The following is a 25,561-nucleotide window of genomic DNA, read 5'->3' as shown; positions in this document are numbered from 1 at the left end:
TATGATGCCAAAATTCGCCTCCAAAGACGAGGAAATTGACTTCTGGAAGTCTCTATCACTCAAGTACAAGAAAGGGTAAGAGAAACATTGAGCATTAGGGATGGGCAGTCGACTCCTCGACTCTTAATTTCCCTAAATTGGCGCAAAGCAACGCAAAACATCTTGATCTAGTTGATCTTTTTAAATGCGTTTTATAGTTAATTGCCCAACACAGAAACGCAATGAGTTACGTTAAGAAAATAACACAAGGACGGCTCAACGTCTTTTCTACTCTACGTGTTGAACTTAGCGGTTGAATATATGAATCAAGTCTTAAACGAAAATGAATCAATATTTTAGGCTCGATTAGCGCACATTAGTGGAGCCTTAACGCAAAACAATGAAACTTCATTTCTGTGACTGTAACTCTGCAAAATTGATTTAATATAAAAATAATAAGTGAAACGAAATGTCTTCGCTTTACCATAAGTCTATACGGTTAGACCTGGGTAGCTGGCAGCTCAAAGAACTCTCTGTGATGCATTGCACAAATGCATGTGTATTTGCTAGTGACTTTGGAGATGCCAGAGTTTGGTTGAAGACCGCTACTGAGCACATGAACACAGCTCATCTTTAACAAGATTAAAATGCACAGCACACACATTTTTATTCTGGATGAGTTTAATCGTTTGACAACCCTGGAACATTTTCATCCCTTGAATCAACTCCAGTGAATGCTTGGAATAACACCAATGCGACCTGTTCTTTTACATTACAAGAGCTGTGTCACAACAATTCCTGCATGTTCTTAATCTGCCAGTCAAAGCTTTTCTTTCTGTCACCTTTTTGTTTTATGTAATCTACAACAGTGGGAATTTCCTTGGGGGGGGGGGTTATCCATTGTGACGGCAATACAGACCCACGCTGCTCGATTTCCTCTGAAAAGCTCTCGATGATGATGATGATGATGTATGAAAAAGTTACACAAAACTGAGTGTGGATTGGGACTGAAAGACTCAAAGAATTTCTCGATCAAAGCTTTTTTGACCTGCCTGGTTTGTGTAAAGGCATCCAGATCATTGGCAGAATCGGGTAGCTTGTAACATCAAAGTGGAAATTTACACATGCACACACACCCAACTTTGTGGTAAACAATCTAAAGGTTACACCTAGTTACGCAAGAAAACAATGAATCATGATGAGGGTTTTACGGCTGCAAGGGATCCCTAATATGAACAAAACATTAGAAGCACTGCTCCTTATTGAGTATGCATTAGCTCCTATAAACATATTCTATCGCCATTTATTCACCCTCATGTAATTCAAAACCTGAATATAATTGTTGTCGACAAAAGAAGATATTTTGAGAGATGTCTTAGTGGTGTTGTGTCCACTTAAAAGGGGAAACTGTACACAACCAGTGAACTGTACACAAAACTAAGGTTATAAATAAGATTATCAATGAGTTAACTGAGGTTTTGTCAGCCAGAATAGCTGTATATTAATCCATTGAAAATATTATCTGTGTGACGTTATCAGAACGGACATTTTGCGAAGGACATTATTGAGATTATTTTACAAAACACTGTATTTTTGGTCTCTATGGGAAATGACGAATGTGTGTTGTTGTGTTTGACCTCTTATCTGTGTGTATGTCTTCAGCATATCCTGTACAGAAAGCATTCTTTACATTACACAGTCTGTAGGTAATGGATGCCATCGTTGTTTATTTTTGCAGAGTTATTTTAAGTCTGTGGGGCTCGAGCTTTCACGTACCCTTTGCTGTTGCACATGATTTCTAGGATCATCCACCCTTTACAAAAAGCACACATTTTATAGTAAATCTAAGAAGCACTGATGTAGTTAAGTATATTTTTTATTTACCAATTGCCTAGAGGGAAAAAAGCACAAACAATGGGTCAGTTATCATTTTATTCTGCTTTAAACCCATTTTTCAAAGTAGAGAAAAGAGTGTTAAGAGTGTTTAAGTGTATCCTTGTGCGTGTGTGTTGTGTCCAGTTATAAGGAAGCACAGGAGGAGTTGCTGGAGTTCCAGGAAGGGAGCAGAGAGCTGGAGGCAGAGCTGGAGACACAACTGGGTCAAGCTGAGAATCGCATCAGAGACCTGCAGTCAGACAACGAAAGAATGCAGCACGAGCTCGAGTCGCTCCGGGTACGAGCACGGGAGCTGAACAATATTCCTGATCTTCTGCTTTTTACACATTGCTGTCTGTTTGTTGTAGGAGAAGTTGGAGCAGCATTATTCTCAGAGCTATAAGCAGATCTCCATGCTGGAGGATGACCTCAGTCAGACTCGAGGCATTAAAGAACAGCTGCACAAATATGTCAGAGAGCTGGAGCAGGCCAATGATGACCTGGAGAGAGCTAAGAGGTCAGAGGACGTCATCTTACCCTTTTCCACACATTTTACTCCATCCAGAAAAGTGTAACAAAGCTCTAGCCTGCAAAGACGATATGAAATAGGAAAACGCAAATATAAGTCATCTGCGTCTGATTGGATTGTTAAGGCTTTTGCATTGATATGGTTGATGCTATTTTTGACTCCAGGATTATTTAATAATAAATGAAATGGGTCTATTTGATGAAATGTTTTCTGTCTTGTGGTTTCTCTGTTTTCACAAATGATTCTGTATCTCTTATGGTATGTTACTGCAGAGCCACAATAACGTCTCTGGAGGATTTCGAGCAGAGGCTCAATCAGGCCATAGAGAGGAACGCCTTCCTGGAAAGTGAACTGGATGAGAAGGAGTCTCTCCTTGTGTCTGTACAGAGACTAAAAGATGAAGCCAGAGGTGTTTTTTCCCTTTCCTCTATGAAATCCGTCTGCAAATGTGTGAATACCGAAACCGCTGCTTCATGTCGAAAGTGCTCACGTGATGTTCCCAGACAATTTTGGTCCTGTTCTGTCACTGTAAAAGCTATTCCTGTTTGCTCAGCTGCTTGGGGAATGAAGTCGTATAAAGTTATAGATGATAAGCGATAGCCACAATGTATCTAAACAAACGTGTGTGTCTGTGTAGACCTGCGGCAAGAGCTTGCGGTGCGAGAAAGGCAGCCGGAGATGACAAGGATGTCCGCTCCCAGCTCTCCAACTCCTGACAACGATAAAACGGACTCGGCCGTCCAAGCCTCTCTCTCCCTGCCTGCTACGCCTCTTAGCAAGAACCTAGACAATGCTTTCTCCAACCAGACTGGTACAGCTAGATATTTCAATCTCTCTCTCTCTCTCTCTCTCTCTCTCTCTCTCTCTGAACTTCATACGAGGTCAAGCAGGTTTGCACTATTGATATGATTCTTTTCTGCAGTTCTGGTCACCAGCAGCACCAGTTCAGCCCTCACTCCATCTGCTAGAATATCAGCCCTCAATATTGTCAGTGATTTACTGCGCAAAGTTGGGGTGAGTAGACCGTTCACACAAAAATCTGTCAACATTTACTCGACTTGCTCCAAATCTGTATTACTGTTAAATATCTTTTTTTGTGTTCAATAGAACAACATTTGTTAAAGGAACTTTTCCTGGTAGTCAATTGTGGCCAAGAACTTCTTTCTCTGTGTTTATCAGAAAAAATACATTTATATAGATTTGGAACAACTTGGTTTTGTTTGCATAAATGTATTCAGTATCTAATTCAATGTGTTTCTTAGGCTTTGGAGTCAAAACTCGCAGCTTGTAGAAACTTTGCCAAGGAGCAAGCAGCCAGGAAAAACTATGTCACGAATGTCAACGGGAATGTTATTAATGGAGAGATGGGAAATTACTCTCACTCGCTTCACACGTCCTACTTCGACAAAGCGTGAGTCTGCCCTTGCCACACTTCAGGAAAACCACTCAATAAAGCATTAGATGTTAATGAACAGTTACTTTATTTGATCTGCATTTTACTCCATTATACCAATGGATAAAGTCACTTTTGCAGAATACACAAATTATTTTATACAGTGTCCATATGAATATGTAGATTTAATAATAAACTATGAACTGCTTTGTTATGTGTAATATTTAGTTTTAAATCACATATTATAGCAGATATATTTCTATCGGATCTTCTTGTGAGACTTCTGTGTATTTCTCTCCGCAGAAGAGAGAGGGTCATTTTCCCGGCATTGCTTCTGGGTAAATGATCTGTGTAGTAGTTTCGTGTGGGGGTCCATGCATGCCAGTTAATGACCCCACATTTATGACTTTTAAGATCATATCATCTCCACTAACGTCTTGGTTGTGGCTCAAATCTTACTGTATACAGAGGTGCACTCCAAATGTTTGTTTGAATATGTTTAATGTTTTTAACATTGACGTTTTGAGTTAACAGCTGTAGATCTCCAACAAACATTGAAACAATGCTGTCTTGCTCTATTATGATCATAGCTGATGACTCGGAACTTGCAAGGCACTTGAAAAATAAATTCCACAAACGTATGGAGTTGACCTTGGGTGCTGAACTTGGATAGTTTCTCTTCATCAGTCTGTTCGTTTTGATTGATTTACAGGGTTCTGTGGGACTCATTCATTTTCCTTGTTAAAGTCAACATGAAATGGAGCACACATCCTTTTTGAGTACTGCAATGTGAGACATTTTCGAGTTGAAATGTTATGTTTAGTTGGGAATACAATTATAATATACAGCCAATATTACGATTACAATATTTCCTGCAAATTTCAAATACAAATGTTGCCGCTATTTGCAGAAAAGGAAAAACTGTTAAAATAACAGAAAAGATGCTTTGTATTTTTTCAGACCCCCAAAAATTACTGTGATACCCTTGATTTTTATCACAGTTTACATGTGTCTTGTCATCCTGTCAGTCTTTTACATTGGTGTCGGAAGACTTTATCACTCCTGTCTAGTATGGACCAGCACAGCTAACTTTAACCCTGTCCTGATTTTCCAAATGTTGATGTGTACGATACAGAAGATTTGATAATGTCAACTTCACTGCCGACTTATTACACTTGGATTGAGGACTACAAAAACACATTTCATTCTTTTGAATAACATTTGTCAGTGGATCCTCTACGATAAGACCAAGAACACATAACTAAAGTCAATTTCATGTTGACTTGAAGCATTTTTATAATTTTAAGAAGACTACATGGCACATGTCTGTTGGGTCGGGTCTAGATTGTTCATTTTTGTCTATTAAGCATTATCATCAGAAGGATGGGCTTTATGAAGCATCTACAGCTGGAACGCAGTGTTACGCCGTTCTCCACCATAGTGCTGAGTCAGTGTGTCTTGCAGCTTGAGTATCAGGAGATGGTAGAGGTTATGATGAGAACATCCAGGGATTGTGTTTCTGCTGTGTAAGACTCACCAGTGCTATTTAAGAGCTACTGTAAAACAGACAGAGTTCAAACCCAAAGCCAGGGAAGAATATCAGTAGAATAAGCACAATGTCATATGTACATTTTGAAATAGAAAGAAGGCGTTAGTAAGTAATGTATACAGTACCTAAAAGCATTACTTGAGTAAAAGTACAAATATCTTGCCAGAAAATTACTTTGGTAGAAGTGAAAGTAACCTTTTAGAATATGACTTGAGTAAAAGTCTTGAAGAAACAGATGAATATTGTACTTAAGTATCAAAAGTACCTTTTATATGAAATATTCTTAAGTTAAAGTAAAGTTCAACCAAACGTTAATAAAAATGTTTTTTAGCAGAAAGCTCAAAAATGTTTCTTACAATTTACACCTTCTTTGAACAAGCTCTGTCTCAAGCTCAGTAGTTTTATCTGGAACAACATGTTGCCAAACTATCAAAATACAAGTTCAGAAACCACATCTTTATAACTTTACTTTACAAGTTATAACTTTATAAAAGGATAGTTTCCTCCCACCACAAATATTATCCCTCTAAGAGAACAACTTAGAACAAAATCAGAACAAATCTGTATGGCCTTTACTTGTTTCTTTCCTTGCATTTCCCTTACAGTAACAATCTAGTCATTTGATATTTAATTTAAATCAGTTGTTTATCTTTAACAGAAGGAGCACATTAAAACCTTGTGTTGAAAGTCAGCACATTTTTGCACTTGCACATTGAGCTTAAACCAATGATTGGTTCACCACTGTCATGGTGACTGAATCGCAGACTTATTTTGTAGTAACGAACATGCTTAGGGGAAATGTATCAAAGTAAAAGTATACATTTTGTTCAGGAAATGTAGTGGCGTAAAACTAAAAGTCTGCAGAACTATAAAGACATTTACATTACATTTAAGTCATTTAGCAGACGCTTTAATCCAAAGCCACTTATAAATAGTTCAGGGAGCAATAAGCGATATGAAATACAGGAGCAATAATACAATAGGTGAAAGTTACTAGTTTCAACAAAAGCTAGACCACTACCTTTTGAGAGAAGAGGGTTACAGTACTTAAGTATTTGTTGGGAGTATCTGTACTGTACTTTGTATTTTTACTTTGTTAAATTACAACACTGGCGTTAGTGATCTTATTTTGTTTTGGTGAAGTATAAATGTTTGCTGTCCTTAGCTGTGCGTGTGCTTCCAGGAAATGTTTTGCTGATGGGAGTCCTCAGATTACCTTTGTACGGATAGACAGTAGAGTGTTTGTGTGCTGTCTCTGGGGCAGTATTGAGTGGTCTGTGAAATCGGCTCTTGAAGGCCCTATGCCTAAAAAGTCTAAAGTTTCAGTGTCGAGTCTGTTCTGCTAGCCTGTCTGACCAGTTTCCTCTAATTTCGGGTGTGAGCTTTGCTACATGTTTAACCCTGCATTTGGTTTCGGAAAAAACTTTAGTTTAGTACCCTTAGCATTTTAACTCTGTTAGTCTGCATAGAAATATTACAATCTTAACAGCTGCATGAGTGTACTTTTGAGAATTGGGCTTATAATGTACAAATACTAAATGCTTCTAACCAGAGTCGTATGTTTCTCTGAGCACAGCAGGACAGTGAATGGTTTGGACCCTGATTCTGTGAAGAACATCACCGCCCCTCCACACTCCAACTCTTCATCAAGCCTTGTGCTCAGCGTGTGACCTTCAGATCCTTCATCCCTCAAATACACAAGAAAGAACTACTCTACAGCAATATACCAATTCATTTTTATAAACTACTGATGCTGTCTGTCTGGATTCAGATTAAAGTGGGTTCCAACAGGGTTAGTAGCAGCATCTAATGCTTTTTCTCTCTGTTGGAGTGTTCTACACTTTAGTCGAGTAAGTGTTAATCCTTCCTAAAATAATAGTGTATATCAACATCTAATATATTTATGGTTGCTGTTTGTAAAGATATTAACTTATATGTACATATATTTAGTTACGTTACATTTATTTAGTAGACATCTTTGCAAATGTCTTTTACAACGTTCCAGTATATGTATTGCTCTGTTGTTGGATGGCAATATTTGTGGAATCTGCTTAAAGGGAATTAATATTCGTTTGCACATTATATGTGTTTGTGTAAGAAGGTGGATCTGTTATATAATATACTGTATAAAGAAAATGAACGTGTAAATTGGAAGATTAGACTTTAATATGCATTTACCGTACATGTGACGGAAACTGGTTTCCATATAATCCTTGTGTCTTAATCTTGACTCACAAGGTCAGTTTAGAGTCTTTAATGTGTGCCTCACATGGGAGATCTTCCTGTGTTTTGTACTTTTAAATACTTGACCTGGCGCAAGTGTGACAAAGTAGGATTTGGACAGAAATGAGGATACAGCAGGTTTAAACGTTGTACTGGTAATACTGACAATCGACTGACTAATATGACACTCAGGTTGGTTTCCCAGCCCCATAGTATTTGTTCAAATGTACACACCTTAAACTTTCATAGACTTTTCCTGGTGGTAAATGACGAATCTTAATCAGTCTGGTTTGAACAGTGCAATGTGTTCCAGGTGCACTTTGTTGTTTTGTGTGCTCAAATAAAGGGTTGCGTTCTCAAATTAGACTTTAAGACTCATTCTTCTGTCTTAAAAAAACATTTTTACACAAAAGTTATTCCTGTATGTTATAAGGCTTTAATGCTTCTTGAATAGTACAACAAATAATTCATTTAATTGTATCCAGATTTGTATGACCTTCCAAGCAGGTCTCAACAACACCCTGTGAATATTCTTGAAATCTTGCCATTCCCTACTTTCTTGATGCTCACAATGAGCGGACAGATAACCTGTCAAATCATTCAAACAGCAATAACAGAACAATCAACACTTCAAAAAACCTTATTGGCAAAATTGTCCCATGTTTGCATCTTGAGCATTAGGTTCTCGCAGCAATCCATTCAGACGGCAGTGAAGACATCTCAGCTGCCGCCTCCACTCTTCTTTCCAAGTTCATCCATTTGTCTTTGCCTCCTTTCCAGCACTTCAAGACGTTTGGCCTCATTGCGGGACCTCTCCTGCTCCCTGAAGTCTGCAACATCCTCCATGAACATGTGCCTTAATGCACAATACAGAAACATGATGTTCAAAATCACAACAGACGTCTCTGTTATCAAGGCTTTTATTTTCATTACGCTTTGCAATTCTTCTACCAACCTCACATATTTCATTATTTAATTCGCCTCAAACGATTTGACATGTAGTGTCCATTGAACTACTCAGTAGTAGGGATGTAATGATTCATCGTGAGCCGGTTGAAAATCGATTATAATATGTGACGGTTCAAATCGGCGTTGAAAGAATCGCAGTTCATGTTTTGCACAGCAGGGGCCGCTGTTTCTTATTGCAAACTTTGTAAATTTGCATATGCTGATATTTTCTTAAAAAAAGTAAAAGTTAGGAAAAGCAAAGACAGTCTTAGTTTATTTATATTAAAGATACTTTTGTATTAATCTTTTTTCTTTTTGTTTTAAACCTGCAGTGTAGTTGTTTGACCTAAAATACAACAATGTGCAACATCAGAGAAATAATAAAAAGGGATGTTGTTCATTTTTTATTTGCCTTAACTCATTCTGTAAATAAAATCGCATCCCTACTTAGTAGTAAATCCAGCTTCAGTTTTTTCGTCTTTATAACGTTGTGCTCTTCGGGAAATACACGGATGATACAATGATAACGTCACAGAAAATGAAACTCATGTTTCACGGATTTATCAAACTTCGCCTTGTTTATATTTGTGGTTATAATGTTACGTGAAAGTGTTGAAGAAGCCAGCCTGCTTCTTGTGCATCCTGTTCTTAACATATACACGTGTCTTAAATAGCATATGCCCGTGGTGCAGCATGCATAATACTGAACATGTGTGTTCTCAACACACACCATCTATGTCAATGTCAAAGGGGGTGTGATCTCCTCACCTATTGAGAAACGCCGTTGCCAAACCTACGAGCAGAGTCCCAAAAAGAATCGGTTTTGTAAGACGCTTTCCAGCAGACAGTTTGTACTGTTTCATCGTGATGTATTAAAGTTTATAGTTTCGGTGTTATCATCACAGAAAAACAAGCCTCCTAACTACTCCACCTCTTGATTTCCACACGGACTCAAACGAACTGCACAATAACCACTGCTTGACTTCCGGTGACGGCACACGTCATTTAATTAATTATGTGTGAGCATCACTTACTATTGTATTGGCAGATAAAATAGATTCATGGTTAAATTGTTATTTGTGCGGAATTACGTAATGTTTAGAAATTGTATCGATGAACAGATTCATGAGGGTGGAACCTTATAATAGGAACTTAGTGGGAAGTATTTACTGACGGACCAGAGCCGTGTAGCAACAGACAATCGCTGAAATCTGCATCAGTGATGGGAACTTTTTCACACGTTTTGATCAGGTAGATTTCCACGAAACAGCTTTATTTACAGTGTTTATGCAGGCTTGTTGAGCAAAAAGTACATTTTTATTACCATTTTTATGCACTTGTCAGTTTTTCCCATCCTTAATGTTTAATTCTGGCATAGTTCACTAAAACAATTATGGTAATAAAAAAGAAGCCATCACAAAAATATGTTAATGGATCTAAAGATTTTTATGAGAATTAATGTTCTGTTTTAATCGAAAGTGCCATCATTTCTGTGGGTGTCTAATCTACTGCTGGGATGTTATGTGGCAGATAGGAAACAATAAAACGCCATTAAATCCTTCTGGAATAAGACCCAAAACACACAACATAAAGGGATTTTTGTAATGAACAGCTGATGGTTTCAATAAAATTGCGGTGTGACTCTTAAGATAAAATGGTTTAACTGTAGGATAATAAGAATCATATTTCGACTCCGAGTGAGATTTTGACCCCCCTACTTCTGATTCCTAACCATCATAGGGGGAAAAGGGGAGTCATAATCTCACGGGAGTCAGATTTTGAAAACCGTTTTCTCAAAACCTGTCTATCTGCAGGTGCTAAACCCCTGATTTATCGATGATGGCAGGAAAGAATCGATTCTCTGCCTGTGACAGGTTTGAGTATCTGCAGGGGCTGGTTACAGAGTTTCAGGATACCGACATTGAGGGTATGTCAATGGAATGGAATGGATGGAAAGCATTTTGACCACATGCTTAAAGTGGTTTACATCCGCATCTACTTTCCTTCACTTGACAGAATATAGTCAGTACACAAGTTGTACAACTGACTTTAGAATTAAAACATTTACTTATCTTAAAATAATCTCTTTTTTTTTGTAGAGGCTAAAGAGCAAGTGCTTGCGAACTTGGCAAACTTTGCCTACGATCCATCCAACATGGAAGCCCTACAAATGCTCCAAGTCACAGAGCTCTTCCTGGACATGCTGACAGAAGAAAATGAGAACTTCGTAGAGTTTGGAATTGGTAAGTTTGTAAAGTTGAAATCGACTCTGTTGTAGATCAATTCTTTGTGCATTTAAAAAATACATATACAGAATGTGTGTATAGTAAGAATGAGTATAAACAATGTAATATGGTGTTTAACTAAAGTGACAGACTATTTTTAGTTATATGATGTACATAAACTACATGATCATTTTTGAAAAGTGTGTGATACCATATGTTCCATTCTATATATTTATATATTCAATAATGTATGTATTAAAATATATTTACCGTACATGTGCTTTGAAACTATCCAAAATTGTAAAAAGCACTTTAGAGATAAATGTACTAATTTATAATCTACAGGTGGTTTGTGTAACATGAGTATGGACCGGGAGTGTCGGGATCAGATCCTACAAAGCGGTGGTGTTCCGTTAGTCATAGCCTGCTTGTCAAGTAACCGAGATGAGACGGTTCTTTCTGCCATCACGACATTAATGAACCTCACCACGGCCTCTTCGCGTTCTGAGACCACAGACAGCTCGGTGGTGCAGTGCATGCTGCGTTTCTCTCTCACACAGAACCCACGTCTCAGGAACCTGGCTTCAGTCTTCCTGCAGGACTACTGCATTCAAGAACAAGTAAACAAAGCCCAGGAGGCAATGCAGGGACAGAGCCAATCAGCTGTGGGTATTCCACTTCCAAAAGACTGAATACAGTATTGTATTATTACTGAAAATTGTGTAAAGGTTTAAATGCCAAATTACTTGTTAAGAGTTAAGAGTGCTGGTATTGTATGTCTGATATGTCATTTAAGATTATTTAATTTGAAAATGATTCTACAGAGAAATATACATTTTTGATATTGAGAAATGTACACATATTAGTATCTTCCGACACCATCAATGAGATATGAAAAGCTTGTCTTCATTTAAACTTTTTTTAATTTCTTAGAATACTTGGTGAATCAGAATATGAAAAGCAAAAGATGCGTGTGTTGTTATACAAAAAATAGACAAGTGGGGGAGACTTTTAACACATACAGCGCTACATCATAAGAATTTCACTTTTCACAAGAAACTCAGTTATTCAAAATATTTTAATTGTTATATCCACATTTCATGATCATTTTATTGGAAGCCATGAGGGCATTTTTCATTAAAAACATATCTCCCAGCTGAACATGCCCCCATAAGAAGCATCCAGTGAATGAAAGATGGCTCTATGATTAGCTGCAAGGAAATTTAAAAAGACTTTCTGGCACATTGGTCCCTTACCCTGAATTATCCTCACAAAGCTACGTGTTAGTACAAACCAAGGTAGCCATAACTTTCCAGCAGACACATTAAAATACTGAAAGAGGACCTTGCTCCATATGGTCTCAATACCAGCACCGTTCTGACTTTTTTCATAGAAAAATGTTCACATCACAAGCCAAAAAGGCAACAGACAAAGAACACCTGAGAAAACACACAGCGTATTAAAAAGTGTAACTATCAAACTGCCTAGAAAAAAAACTATTTGTACTTTAAGACATGTATTTTATAAACACAAATCTTCATAGGCCTCTGGGACCCCAATTCATTTGTAGTATCCTTGTAAGTTTTTGTCAGTGTAGAATTGAGAACTCATAAGAGGGATATACAGTCATGACCGACCATGCATTCTTTGCATACTGAAACTAAGTTAACTATAAACTAAAGGTAAGGTTGTAAACAGACAATGGTTTCATGTTATATTTGGTTTAGATGATTAAGAATCACTTGTGAACTACAATTCATAAAAATAAAGATTTGAAAAAAAGAAGGTACATTTTTAACATTTAAAAAACGTGACTAGGTTCTTCAGAAACAAGAGTAGAATCATGCATATATAAAAAGTAACATAGTGTTTTTTAATTATAAACAAGGATTATAAAAACAAAATGAATATGTACTGTGTAATTCAAAATGTCCCCAAGTTGAGGTCTTCTTGTTGCCGGGTATAAAAGCTATCAAAGGTGTGCTTTTCAATTTACAGTCCCAGCAGTTTTTCGGTCTGTTCTCTCAGTTTGTTCTTCTGGATCTATGAATAAGAGTGTCAGTGCTATTAAACGGTTCAATCTGTCAACAGCCAACCACAAGCCTTTAAAAGCAAAGGTGTTGTAGTAACTATAAGGCCCCAGTCTTTATTTGCCTGAAACCACTTTAGTGGGTTTCATGCAGACAGGGAAACTGCTTAAAATTCTTCTGTCTGGAGTCTGATGTGGGTCGGCCCAAATAAACACAGATTTAAAATTTTCTTCATATTTTTCATGATGTGCCCATAAGGAATGGCGACAAAGTTACTTTCTCAGGTCTAAATAATCTGCAAAATGTTCACTTACCTTTCCTGTGACAGTCAGAGGATATCCCTGAACAAAAGTTACATAGCGTGGCACCTTATAATGAGCAATCTGAAAAAAAACCCCAGAAATAGTTCAATGGCAGGCGACTTTGCAGTTGTATATCCGTGGCAACTAACAGAAAGTACACTTCAGACACATATGGTTCTGACCTTTCCCTGGCAGTATTCTCTGATCTCCTGTTCAGTGCATTCCTGATCAGCTTTTAGTTTAATACAGGCACAAACCTCCTCTCCCATTCGCTCATCTTTCACTCCGATCACCTGTGTGGTCAAACATAGAGGCATCGCTACTTTTGATGCGCGTTCGAAATAATGGTGTTACTGTATAATGTGTCTCGTTAACATTCCTACCTGTGCTTCATGAACTTTAGGGTGTGTGTGTAAAAATTGTTCGATCTCAGCTGGGTAGATGTTCTCTCCTCCTCGGATGATCATGTCCTTGATGCGTCCTTGGATTCTGCCGTATCCAAACTTGTCCAAAGTTGCAATGTCACTGCATGGATGGCATTACAAACTTAACTTGATGAAAACATTCATTTTGACACTGAAGGGAATATCGCTTGTCCTTACCCCGTCTTGTACCAGCGGTCTTTTGTGATGCATTCCCTGGTTTTTTCCTCATCTTGCCAGTATTCCAGCATCACGCAGTACCCCCGGATCATCAGCTCCCCCTGAGCACCTAGAGGGACGATGTGGCCAGAAATAGGGTCCACCACTTTAGCCTAATGAAAGTTTTAAATCCGTTTAGCGTGAACAACAAAATTCTTCTGATGCTATGTGAAAAGCATTGAATTAAAAATGTGGTACAAATATGCATGCGCGGTAAACCATGGATGCAAATTAACCTCAATATGGTGGGTTATACAACCAACAGTCTCTGTTTTTCGTTCCATGCTGTCAAACGGATAGCCGCAGAATGTTACTGGACTGTTTTCAGTTGTGCCGTAGCCGATCTGTTCCAAAACACAATGACAGTGTTTCTCATCATATTTTTTGTTTTATATAAATTTGTTAATAACAAATAATCAGAGTAAAAGTTGAAAGAACATTTTTTAAATATCGTCTTTGCTTTAATGACAGCATACATTTTGTACTGTATATTTACATTATGGCTTGCTTACATTATATCTAACTATAAAGCAAGATGAATTCAAAGCCATGGATCACTTGCCCAAATTCTGCTCATGTTACCATTTGCAAAAATTGGCTTTTTGAAAGTATTTTCCACAAACTGCGCTAATGGCAAGCAGGTGTCTGAATAAGCTGAACGAGTCAAGCATTGGACGCCGTTGAGGTATGTGGTGCGCACTTGAGAACTGGCACACCGGCTGTTTCAACCCAAGTGTCTCTGAGCTCCAATGAGATCAATCGGATACAGAAGCTTTATAAACAGTCTACTGCAAGTCATTACTTGGCTTGATGAATGTAGTGTGAATGTGTACTTGAAAGAAGAGGATATACACTTTGCCGATAAAATGTAAAATTTGTTAAGCAAACACTAGATTCCGCCTAACCTGTGCACAGCTGACGCACTCAAATTTGAGAACTCTTTGGTATTTTAGCCAAGGTGAAGTACCTCCTATCAATTACAAATTGTTTGGTGACATAAATATATAAATCAACCTCACTACTGTGAGTCATAGACCCGCTCTGAGTATCACACTGAGATCTGTATTGACCCTATATGCTTTTCCCTTTTTTATATTGAATACCATACAGAAAAAAGATCTGTGAGAGGAATGTGCTTCTCCAAACGAAACTTAAACAAAAGACAGACAGACAAAAGACAAAGCTTTTTCCTTTTCCATTGTTGTGATGTGATATTAGCCAAACATCTGGCTGTGATTATACGTTATAAACCACCCACTACACAGGAATGGTTTCTTTTCTTCTTTCTGCAGACTAAAAAACAATGGAAATGTCTGGCACACAGTCTCACCTTAACATCACATGATTTGCAAAAGTTTAGTCTTTAGAACTAGATCTTTAGTCTAAGAACTGAGACAGTGACGATAGAAAACTCATATATAACTTGCTTATATTTTATACGTAATATGCACTTGAATCCTTTCTAAAATAAATAAAAATTACCTTAGTATTAATTCTCCTTTAAGTACTTTGCTTCAGACACGATAGTGAACTTATTTTGACTAATAAACTGGTTAAATATCATCATCTCAGACTGCAAGGAGCAGACATGTATTATAAATACTTCCTTCAGCTCCTTTCTGAATCGTTTTAAACGGCACCTCCTCTCTCTCTCTCTCTCTCTCTCTCTCTCTCTCTCTCTCTCTCTCTCTCTCTCTACTTTGAGGTTGTGTTTTTGCTGTGCATATGTGTTTCTGCTGAAGGAGACGAGTGAAGTATTCAGAAGACCAAACAGACAGACGGCGTAAAGCAGTGGACTGTTGGCACACCGCTTCACCATGCAGAGTTTAAGCTTCTTCCTCATCATGTTTCTACAGGTTACTATCCCCTTTGTGTCTCCTGCACCAACTCAGTGCCCGAGCCAGTGCCACTGTCACGGTGACCTGCAGCACGTCATCTGCGACAGCGTCGGTCTGAAGAAAATCCCCCGCATCTCCGAGGCCACCCGTCTGCTCAACCTCCAACGCAACAACATAGGAAACCTTCCAAACGGTGGCTTTAGTGAAATGAAGGGGCTCATTTCTCTGCACCTGCAGCACTGTCAGATTCGCGAGATCGCCAAGCAGGCTTTCAAAGGGCTGAATAAGCTTTACTACCTCTACTTGTCTAACAATGACATCAGCACCATCAAACCGGGTGCTTTTGAGGACCTCACTGAACTTACGTATCTCTACCTGGACGGTAACCAGATCTCGAGTCTTCCAAAGGGCATCTTCTCTCCAATGATCAACCTGTTTGTCCTCCAGCTTGACAACAACAAGCTCTATGACCTGCAGCCGGGTACTTTCACAGGTGTAGCGAATCTCAGATGGCTTCATTTGAGTGGTAATGACTTGAGCTCCCTTCAGCCTGGTTCTCTCGATGAAGTGGAGAACTTGGCGATTCTAACCCTGGACCGCAACAAGTTGTCTACATATCCTCTTCAGGCTATGAGCAAGCTGCGTGTTATAGAGGAACTCAACATGTCCCACAATCCTCTAAGCATCATACCTGACAATGCATTCAGGAGTTTTGGACGCTACATGGAGAAGGTTCATCTAAATGACATGGGCTTGGAGAAGGTAAGTCTCTCTGTGGATCATAACATTTCAAATAGGAAAAATCAGAGGACGGAATGAATTCCAACTCTGAGACCAAGTAAAAAAAATCATGGTGGTACTCTCATGCTGGCCTAAGGATTACGGCTAAATAAATGATTGTTTGTTTTTCTTGGGTCGGTCATGCTAATGTACTGCAACCCCACCAGAGAAAAATATTGACCTGTGTGTTGCTTCTAAATTTAAATGAGATCCTTCTGATGTTCCAGTCATTCCTTTCATACCTTCAGGACTTGAATAAACTGTAGACACATGTGCTGTATGCTGGGATGCACATGTGCTGACATATTTCTCTCTGGATATATCAATAAATCAATACGGATTACTTGTGTTTTAGAGATGCATTTATCTTTTAGTCCCGATTTAAAGGGATAGTTCCTGCAAAAATAAAAATTATGTCATCATTTATTCACCAACATGTCGTTTAAAACCTGTATACGAGTCTTTCTTCTGTGGAACCCAAAAGACAATATTTTGAGATGTGTCTGTACAATGGAAGTCAATAAGGTCAAATATTTTTTGGTTATCAACTTTCTTCAAAATATCTTCTTTTGTGTTCTGCAGAAGAAAAAAGTCATACATGTTTCGAATGACATGAAGGTGAATAAATGACGACAGAAATTTTTGTCAATTTAGTCAAATGTTCCTTAAAAACAAACTGTGTTGAAATGACAAAAATGAGATCTTTCATAGGCCTAAACATTATGCACATGTAGATATGTGATCATATCTAGAAACATCAACAACATGTGGCAGGAAAATACCGCTTGTAGGACAGAAAACATGAAATGTAGATATTTTTAGGTTTCATTTGCACGTCTGCCTCTATCCATGTCCTGTTTTCCCCTGTAAACAGGTCAGGAAGAGTTAGCAGACAGGTAAACAGTGGCAGGGTGTCCTGCAGTCCATGCAGAGAAGAAATTTTAGCTTAGCTTTGCCTCATCTAAATGGACAATTGGGCTCTTCAGAAGCACTTCTGGCAGAAGAGCAGGTCGATGCACATAAAGAGAGTCAAAACAAACCTTCCGCCGCCTCAAATTTCCAAACACTCCACCTCTCTGGACTTCTGAGTGGAAATTTCCAAAATGGCCTTTCAATAAGTGCATCTCTTTAACGCTTATATAACACGTCACACACCCACATGCTGTGTCTACACTGAACCGACCCCTCGACCGCCATCTTCCTATAATGCAGACGCCATGCGGACCAGAACATGTAACACCTTGGTGACATTTTTAGCAGTTTTGCATACACCTCTAGGACTAGTAGAAGAGTAAAGCCCTGGAGGACATAAGAGAGGTCTTTCATGTGAGAAAAAGCCCTCAGACAGATATCTTCTGATGCAAAAAGATTCTAATATATTAGTTTCTGTTTATATTCAATAAAAATCTCATGATGATGTCTATTCCATCTATCAAGTTCTCCAATGCTGCCTTTGAAGGAGTGAACGCTCTCAAATCTCTACACCTTGAGAACAACAAGCTGAGGTCCCTGCCGGCCAGCGTGGAGTTCACAGACCTCCAAAACATCACACTGTTTAACAACCCATGGAGCTGCACCTGCCAGTTAACAAACCTCAGAAAGTACGAAAAAAAAAATCTATAGATTTTTGAAACTGCAAACACATTCATACTTTTTGACTTCATATCCAGAATTATAATATTGAAGATTTGGTTTGGTTTGTTTCGATTTGCTTGTATAGATGGATGGACAATAGTGGTAGGCGTCCTGAGGCAGTTTGTGCTTCCCCTGGAAACCAGAAAGGCAAGCAAATAAGGGACAGCACTGCTTTCGGCCGTTGTAAGACGAAGACAAAAAGAGCCAAGAACGGAACACGACCTTGAGATGGTGAGATTACTGTCCTGCTCATTCCGATCTGGTATTTAATTCTACATTATAGTACGAATTAAACAAGAGAAATAAAAAATACACGCATAAATGGCTATCTAATGTTCTGGTGGAAGTACTTCATTTCAAGTAAGCAGCTAGGGACAAACTAACACACCAAAATCCCATATTGTGTCTAAGCCTATAACCCATAATTCAGGTCCAAGATGTCCAGATTTCATACCCACCAATGCCTTATAGACCATAAGCCTATTCTGGGCTTGGATGTAAGATCTTGTAAATGAGACCACAGCATCAAGACTCCAGCAATGAATATACAAAAAACAACCACAGACCTCTGACTGACAACTAGCCAGTAAATGTATACAAATAATTAATAAAAGCTCTGGTGGTAATGTAAATAGCTGGTTTTGTCATATGTGGTTCAATGTATAGTTCTGTAACTACTAATAAGCCTATAATAATTAACAAAACACATTTAGCATTACTCAGTCAGAGCCATTTTTCAGTCATTTTTAGTTAGAAAGGAAAACAGACAATCTAATAATCAATTCCAGTAACTTTCGTGAGAAATTAAAGTTGAATACTTCATTCAAGAATTAAACCCTAACTATAAGTATTTTACCTCTTCTAAGATTAAAGACTGCCTGGTTATAATATAACTCTGGTCAGGATTTGGGTTCGAATCACTGTTGTTTTTTTAATCCTATGTTTGTTTTGAACTCTCTGTCTTTGAGTTTTTCTGTTTTGGGTTGTGATGTTCTGGACTGTGTGCAAAAGCCAGTAACAGACGTCCAAATACAGGCTCGGCCGACTGACCTGGCAACCTTATTACTGATTTTCCCGCAGGAGGACAAAAAGAAGAGTGTCCAGTTGGTGGGACTTCAAGAGCAGAAAAATAATCAAAACACTCAACAAATGTCAACTTCCTCTGTCACACTTTTTATGCAACATTTATATGAACGGACTCAATTCATTCTAAATAACACCAGTGTAGATTTGCAAAGTGACATTTTGGAAAAATTACTGTATAAGGGAAAAAATTGAATACATCAGTAGGCTATACTACAATAATCATGGTTAAAGGGATAGTTCAGCCAAAAAAGTTCTGTCATCATTTACTCTCAGATGGTTCAAAACCTGTATAAATGTCTTTGTTTTGCTAAACACAAAGGAAGACATTTGGAAGAATGTCAGTTACCAAACAGATTGCGTCCCCCATTGACTCGCACAGTATTTATTTTCCCTACTGTAGCATTAAATAGGGGATAAGGACTGAGGGTTAGTTATTGATTTTTATTTTGGGGTGAACTATATCTGAACTATACCATATACGTGACATCTCATAGCTTATATCACTCCTGATATCCTGATTTGAGTTGTTATTCTGTGGAAGGATTAAGCAGTTAAATGTATGAAATGGGGCTTGTTGTACTACACTTTTACTGGCAATTGTACGTATTATCTGAATATACAAAATATTTAATAAAAATAACAGAAAAGGCAATTATGTGATTATGTGAATTTGTTAATATCAGGTGAGCACTACATTTACGCAACATTACATCTATGCTACATTAATTGTTACATATAACAGTATCATAGAAGTCCTTCCTCTTTTGCATAGAACTTAGTTGGGTCAGCTGTGGCCTAATGGTTAGAGCGTTGGGCTTGTGATCAGAAGGTTGCTGGTTCTAATCTCAGTGCCAGCAGGTCATGACTGAAGGGCCCTTGAGCAAGGCATCTTACCCCTGATTGCTCTGCAGTAATGTGCCACTGTATAAAACTACTTGTAAGTCGCTTTGGATAAAAGCGTCTGCCAAATGAATAAATGTAAATGTAAATGTAGTTGGCATTTCTGTGTATTAAGTGTATTTAAGTGAATACATTTATGTATATATAAACATTTTTGGTATTTTAATGAACATCATGCCATCTAGAGACTAAAGATACTATGGGCCTTGTTAGTTCTACTTATTGTCAGTTAATGGTCACTTCATACTGTCATTAGCATGGTCGCAGAACCAAGAACTTACAATATATAACCCCAACAGCCATGTTTTAGAGTGCTTTTTGAAAGTTCCTGTGAGGACAACTTAATAGATTTAACAATGTCTTGCAAGGAATCTCTGAGGCTAACAGAACGGTGACTGAAATACGACTGACACATACTCACGATCTGACCTCCTCTTTACATCTTTGACTTCTTGTTTCGTGTTGTTTTTGGTAAAAAACTTCTTAAGCCATGAGACAACAAAAAAAATCAAAACACTGTGGTGTTTAAAGGGATAACATTTCTGTCATTCTTGAGAGATATGTCCGCTAAACATGAATGACAACAGGTGAGCCAGGGTGAGTGGTTTTTATAAAAATGTATCCAATTTCTGTTTACCATAGATTTTGAGAAACGTAATTGTAATTTTAAGACTGCTGTCTTTGTCTCCCTCTAGTGGTAAAATTGACTAAGAGCGTTCACACACAGTAATTACAACTGCTTACTTGCTTGACAGCAAATGACAACCCATCTGTATTATGAAAAGATTTTCATGTTTAATGGTAATACTCACCAACATTTCCTCAATACCCATGACATTAATGACCTTACGGATCACCTCCGGAGGACAAAAGGAACCGGCCACAATACCTGTGAGACAGAAAACAGATGACCTCATCAGATCATGATACATTTACAGTATATAACATACTCTTTGTTTGCTCAAAGGTTGAACTGACTTACCAGCCTCTACTGAAGACAAATCGAACTTTGCCAGGTCACGCTGACCGAGCATGTCAATATACATAGTTGGAGTTCCGTATACAAACGTACATCTGGGTAAACGGTCAAAAAAATAAAGACATTGCTTTTAATCTAAGACATTAAACAAAAAACATCCGACATAACAGCTACGTGGCATCATACTTCTCTTTCTCTATGGCCTCCAGGTTGGCACGTCCATCATAACCCGTAGAAGGATAAACCAATGTGATGCCATGAACAGCCATGACCATACCACCACCCACCGAACCGAAACAGTGATACATGGGCACCGGCAAGCACACTCTAGCGTTTTTCTGTACAGAACATGTAAATATGCAGTTTAACCAGAATGTTTTCTTATTCTTAACTAGAAAATTGAAGGTTTTTTACAGCCACACGATACTTGCATTGAATTTTTTTTTTTCTTGAACACAACCATGCACTCACCCTCCAGTCAAAGCCCACACGCATGCCAATGAAGTAAGAATTGTTGACAATGTTGTGGTGGGACAGAGTGGCTCCTTTGGGCTTTCCTGTAGTTCCCTAAAAATCATAAACAACAACATTTTAAGATATTCATTCATTCATTCATTTTCTTCCGCTTATCCGGGGCCGGGTCGCGGGGGCAGCAAGTCTAAGCAGAGATGCCCAGACATCCCTCACCCTAGACACTTCCTCCAGCTCTTCCGGGGGGACACCGAGGCGTTCCCAGGCCAGCCGGGAGACATAGTCCCACCAGCGTGTCCTAGGTCTTCCCCGGGGTCTCCTCCCGGTCGGACGGGCCCGGAGCACCTTCCGGGGAAGGCGTCCAGTAGGCATCCGTAACAGATGCCCAAGCCACCTCAGCTTTTAAGATATATTATTCATAATTATAGAGTGAAGCAAGAAGCTAAAGTTTGTACTTTTCTGATGTTTAATCAATTTGATCAGCTTAATATCCAGTGACAGCTACATGAATAGAATTTTAGGTTGATTCCCTCATTTCAACCGGTGCTGTTAACACCGTAAAATTCATAAACTTCACCCTTGAAAGATCTATTGACAGAAATGCAATATAATATACATAACTATGTCTTCAGAGGTGTATAAAGACCTTATATTATGAAGTGTTATGTCTTTATTACATTAGAAAGATCTCTATCTACATACACCGCAGGTCCCCTTACATGGAATTCACAATGTTGTTTCTACTACAGCAACCCGAAACAGACAAACTGCTCTACAGAGTGCATTTCGTAAAACGCGTTGTCTCCTTCAGCAAAGAAGCAAAAACCTGACAACATCTTAGCCCTGTGTCAGCCACCGCAGTGGTTCCAAACGGGAGGCGTGAGCAGTAAAGTGAGCAATTGGTTGCAATTCACAACCTCACCACTAAATTGCTAAAATCTCCACATTGTTCCTTAAAATAATGTAAGACAAGATATAAGAAAATCAGTACCGATGTAAACTGAATGTTTACAGGATCATCGGACATGATTGTCTTCTTCAGGTCTTGAAGTTGTTGATGGTGTTCGCTGGTTCCTGCCTGCATTACATCTTTTAGTTGGAAAGCCCCCGGCTGCTGACTATCCGTGACGATCACAGTGTGTAGATCTGGTAGTCTAAAAATAGACAACCATAAGTAAACACCAAAACATCAGCTGAACACTATTGAGTGTGTAGTTTCTCAAGTCATGTGTACTTTGAACTCTTGATTCCTCCAGGAGACGCTTTTTCCATCTCTGGGCAAAGCTGCAACAGCATTTTATAGTACTTCTGGGTTTTAAATTGAGTTGGACAAACAATGGCATTGCACTGCACCTGAAAGAAGCATTCACGACAAGTCATTAGTCCTGGCGGAAGTTGCTTATATGTCCAAATTAAACACAACTAAAACCTTACCAAGGGTTATTTTTCATGCACGTATAAACATTAACTTACCTTTCTAAGTGCAAATTCTGCCTCTTGTACCTGATAAGCAGGGTTCACTGACACCTTTAAAAAATTGTTCGCGCAAGTTAGACCAGTTCTTGGAAAATATAAAACATTTAAGAAATACAGAAACACACCTACCAAAATAATTCCGGCCTTGGCCGTGGCAAACTGCATCAAAACCCACTCATAGATGTTTGGTCCCCAAATCCCTAAACGATCCCCTTTCTTAAGCCCAACAGCCAGCAGACCTGCAGCGGCCTGCTCCACCTGAATTCAAAATAAGAGCGCATTTCACACTGTTTAGGACAGTAGGATATTTTTAAATGTAAAATGTTTGCAAAATAAAGACAGGGTGTCTTCAGGGTGTGATTCAATATCAATACATAGCGGTATAAAAGAACAGGAGAATCAACTTTTACGGTTAAACCAAGGGATGAATTTAGCTGACGTGTTGTATCTCACAAGCCAAAGTTCATTGCCGATTTCTATGACATTTTCACCCTCCAGTATGGACTATGGCTCCTGCGGGACTTAAAAACTTTCTGCATTAGAATATTCAGCGATTTCCATCCAAAGTTTAATTTTCCATACAATTTTAATATAACTTGATGATATAATGATGTTTTAAAGAAAAAGCTTTAAAGGAACAGTTCCATTTACGCAACCACTGTACACATTTCTTTGTGTACACATTTTTTAAAAAACATCTTTTACAAAGATATTTGGAAGAATGCTTGTAAACCCAACAGTTTCTTTCTTCTGTCGCACACAAAATAAGATATTTTGAAGAATGTAGGAAAGCAAACAGTTCTGGGGCACGTTTGACTACCATAATACCATAACAATGTGATGTGAATGATGGCCAAGAACTGGTTGTTCTGCATTCTTCAGAACAAGGAAACGTAAACAGATTTGGTACAATTCCATGTCGAGTAAATGATGACATAATTGTTTTTGAGTTTCATGTTTTATAACACAAAACACACTGTACTAATTATGACATACTTCACGATAAGTTATCACTGCATGACATGCAAAATAAATGTTTATCTTCTTAATCGTTCATTTATTTTGACCGACTACCCCTAGATATGGCAGAGAAAAGTCGCATCTTTGCCAGATAACCCACACAAGCCAGTTCAGAGGAAAATTCAGCAGGGCACTCAGTGAATATGGAGGAAAGGTCATGCTTACATACAGGCAAAATAACTGCAGACTCTACCTTTTATAAATAACCAGCCAATGATTAATTCATAGATTTTCTGCATCTACTTACACAACACACTCTAAACAAAGATACATCTATAAAAATGTTACTTAATCCTCCCAAACTAAAAATATTACATCCATTCTAAATACGAAACACTAAATATTATCTAAATGTGAGTAAATCCCACATGGAACTTGTGGTAGCACCATATATATTTAGTTTAGATGAATGGGGGTGCTCAGGAATTCGCCCCTCATTCCACACTACACTTTCAACACCGGGCTTTTAACTCCAGACTGACTTCTCTGGGCCCACCGCAAACAGTAGCGGGCCACTCACGTCTTGGTAAAACTCGGCGAATGTCTTGCGTATTCCGTCCTGCACAAACACCATCGCCTCGCGGTCAGGGTGACGAGCCACTGACGCCTGAAGACACTGATCCACGGTACTGCTTAACAACGAATGAGAGGAGATGCCGTGGGCATAGCTGGTGGTCAGGGTCGGAACCCTGGGTGGGTTATCCACATGAATTGCACTGGAATAAAAGTAAAGAGAATGCATAGATGCATTTTACTTTAACCACCATTTTAAATAGACATTGAAATGTGTGCGGCTCTTTTTCAATGTAATAGTGAGTTAAAACATTACATGACAGAAACTGATAACACTTCCGGAGATTTGAAGACGTGTTTACACGATTCCCATTACAACAGTGCGACGTTACGTATGACTAGTTTTAGCACGCAAACAACAAATCATGTCTTACCGGCTCTGTTGTGCATATATTAAAGGTGTCCGAGATCTCTGCAGAATGTTCACGGTTTTGCAGAATTTGACGGTCGCCCGTAGATTTGCTAGAAGAATCGCGCAAGACATTTTTACGCCCACGTCGTTTTGCTGCAAATCAACTCCGATCAATTTTGAGGTTATTATTTGTTTGGAAACACCCAAACCCTGCGTCTATGCTGAATTAAATGCACGTAACAGGAAAAGAAACACCCAGAAGTTATTTCCAGCATGAATCATTAATGTATCGAGTGTCTTTCTAGAGTCCAAATCTTGCAACAGCAATGGTGGAGAACTTGCAACGAAGCTAGCAGATCCACTTCCAAGACGACAATCCAAGCAGTGCGGATCTCTGAACCGAGGACGCAAATACAATCGTTATCACAATTGTGCAGCTCAGTCATTCGTTCGGTCCGCCCAAATATGCATAATCTGTCTAACATCGAATTCCCAATTACACAAAGCGTGAATCAGTTTCTGTATTGGTAGATTTGTACAAAGGTGTGTTTTATTTTTTAATGAACTTCAAAAATGGAAAACTGAGAACGGGCGCTCAACGTAATATATTTCTTTTTCGGGAACATTACTGTTGCATTGAAAAGGGGCGTGGCTAGAATAAATATGCTAAATGTAGTAATCGTTTGAACGGGCACTATTACATAGCCACAGCATTGTTCATTCATTTATTTAATTTATTGGTATTTATATAATAAAT

The 25,561-nt window shown here is 38.5% G+C and overlaps 4 protein-coding genes across 7 annotated transcripts in view; 3 read left to right on the top strand and 1 right to left on the bottom strand.

Annotated features, from left to right (window-relative positions):
• ndel1a (nudE neurodevelopment protein 1-like 1a) overlaps positions 1-7,915 on the top strand; it is a 10,071-nt gene extending 2,156 nt beyond the window's left edge. For 2 of the 4 annotated variants that reach the window (XM_079475706.1, XM_079475707.1), the window contains exons 2-9: positions 1-75; positions 1,999-2,152; positions 2,223-2,371; positions 2,656-2,792; positions 3,021-3,194; positions 3,306-3,397; positions 3,646-3,794; positions 6,902-7,913. The exon at positions 1-75 is cut by the window's left edge and continues 22 nt beyond it. In XM_079475706.1, coding sequence (XP_079331832.1) covers positions 1-75; positions 1,999-2,152; positions 2,223-2,371; positions 2,656-2,792; positions 3,021-3,194; positions 3,306-3,397; positions 3,646-3,794; positions 6,902-6,995 — 1,024 coding nt within the window. In that variant the 3' untranslated portion in view covers positions 6,996-7,913. Of the gene's footprint in view, positions 76-1,998; positions 2,153-2,222; positions 2,372-2,655; positions 2,793-3,020; positions 3,195-3,305; positions 3,398-3,645; positions 3,795-4,079; positions 4,115-6,901 lie in introns of all 4 variants that reach the window. The other 2 variants (XM_079475708.1, XM_079475709.1) reach the window with 2 other exon arrangements.
• A 1,532-nt stretch (positions 7,916-9,447) lies between these two features.
• Positions 9,448-12,710, top strand: armc7 (armadillo repeat containing 7). Its single transcript, XM_079475711.1, has 4 exons — positions 9,448-9,747; positions 10,311-10,423; positions 10,596-10,739; positions 11,067-12,710. The coding sequence occupies exons 2-4, from the start codon at positions 10,333-10,335 to the stop codon at positions 11,411-11,413; spliced, it is 582 nt and encodes a 193-aa protein (XP_079331837.1). The 5' UTR covers positions 9,448-9,747; positions 10,311-10,332; the 3' UTR covers positions 11,414-12,710.
• On the bottom strand, positions 11,629-25,442 carry acsf2 (acyl-CoA synthetase family member 2). The gene is made up of 16 exons (XM_079475704.1): positions 24,827-25,442; positions 24,400-24,595; positions 22,989-23,117; positions 22,857-22,910; positions 22,618-22,736; positions 22,375-22,537; positions 21,384-21,479; positions 21,099-21,250; positions 20,916-21,007; positions 20,746-20,822; positions 13,931-14,038; positions 13,656-13,807; positions 13,437-13,578; positions 13,236-13,346; positions 13,066-13,134; positions 11,629-12,764 (listed from the first exon to the last, which is right to left on the bottom strand). Exons 1-16 carry the CDS (start codon positions 24,934-24,936, stop codon positions 12,714-12,716), a joined length of 1,821 nt encoding a protein of 606 aa, XP_079331830.1. The 5' UTR covers positions 24,937-25,442; the 3' UTR covers positions 11,629-12,713.
• On the top strand, positions 15,385-19,662 carry chad (chondroadherin). The gene is made up of 4 exons (XM_079475705.1): positions 15,385-16,294; positions 17,750-17,913; positions 18,033-18,178; positions 19,028-19,662. Exons 1-3 carry the CDS (start codon positions 15,512-15,514, stop codon positions 18,172-18,174), a joined length of 1,089 nt encoding a protein of 362 aa, XP_079331831.1. The 5' UTR covers positions 15,385-15,511; the 3' UTR covers positions 18,175-18,178; positions 19,028-19,662.
• Positions 25,443-25,561: the final 119 nt, after the last annotated feature.

Source organism: Barbatula barbatula (genome assembly GCF_947034865.1).
Source record: "Barbatula barbatula genome assembly, chromosome: 16".
NCBI lineage: Eukaryota > Metazoa > Chordata > Actinopteri > Cypriniformes > Nemacheilidae > Barbatula > Barbatula barbatula.
This window is presented reverse-complemented; position numbering and strand designations above follow the sequence as displayed.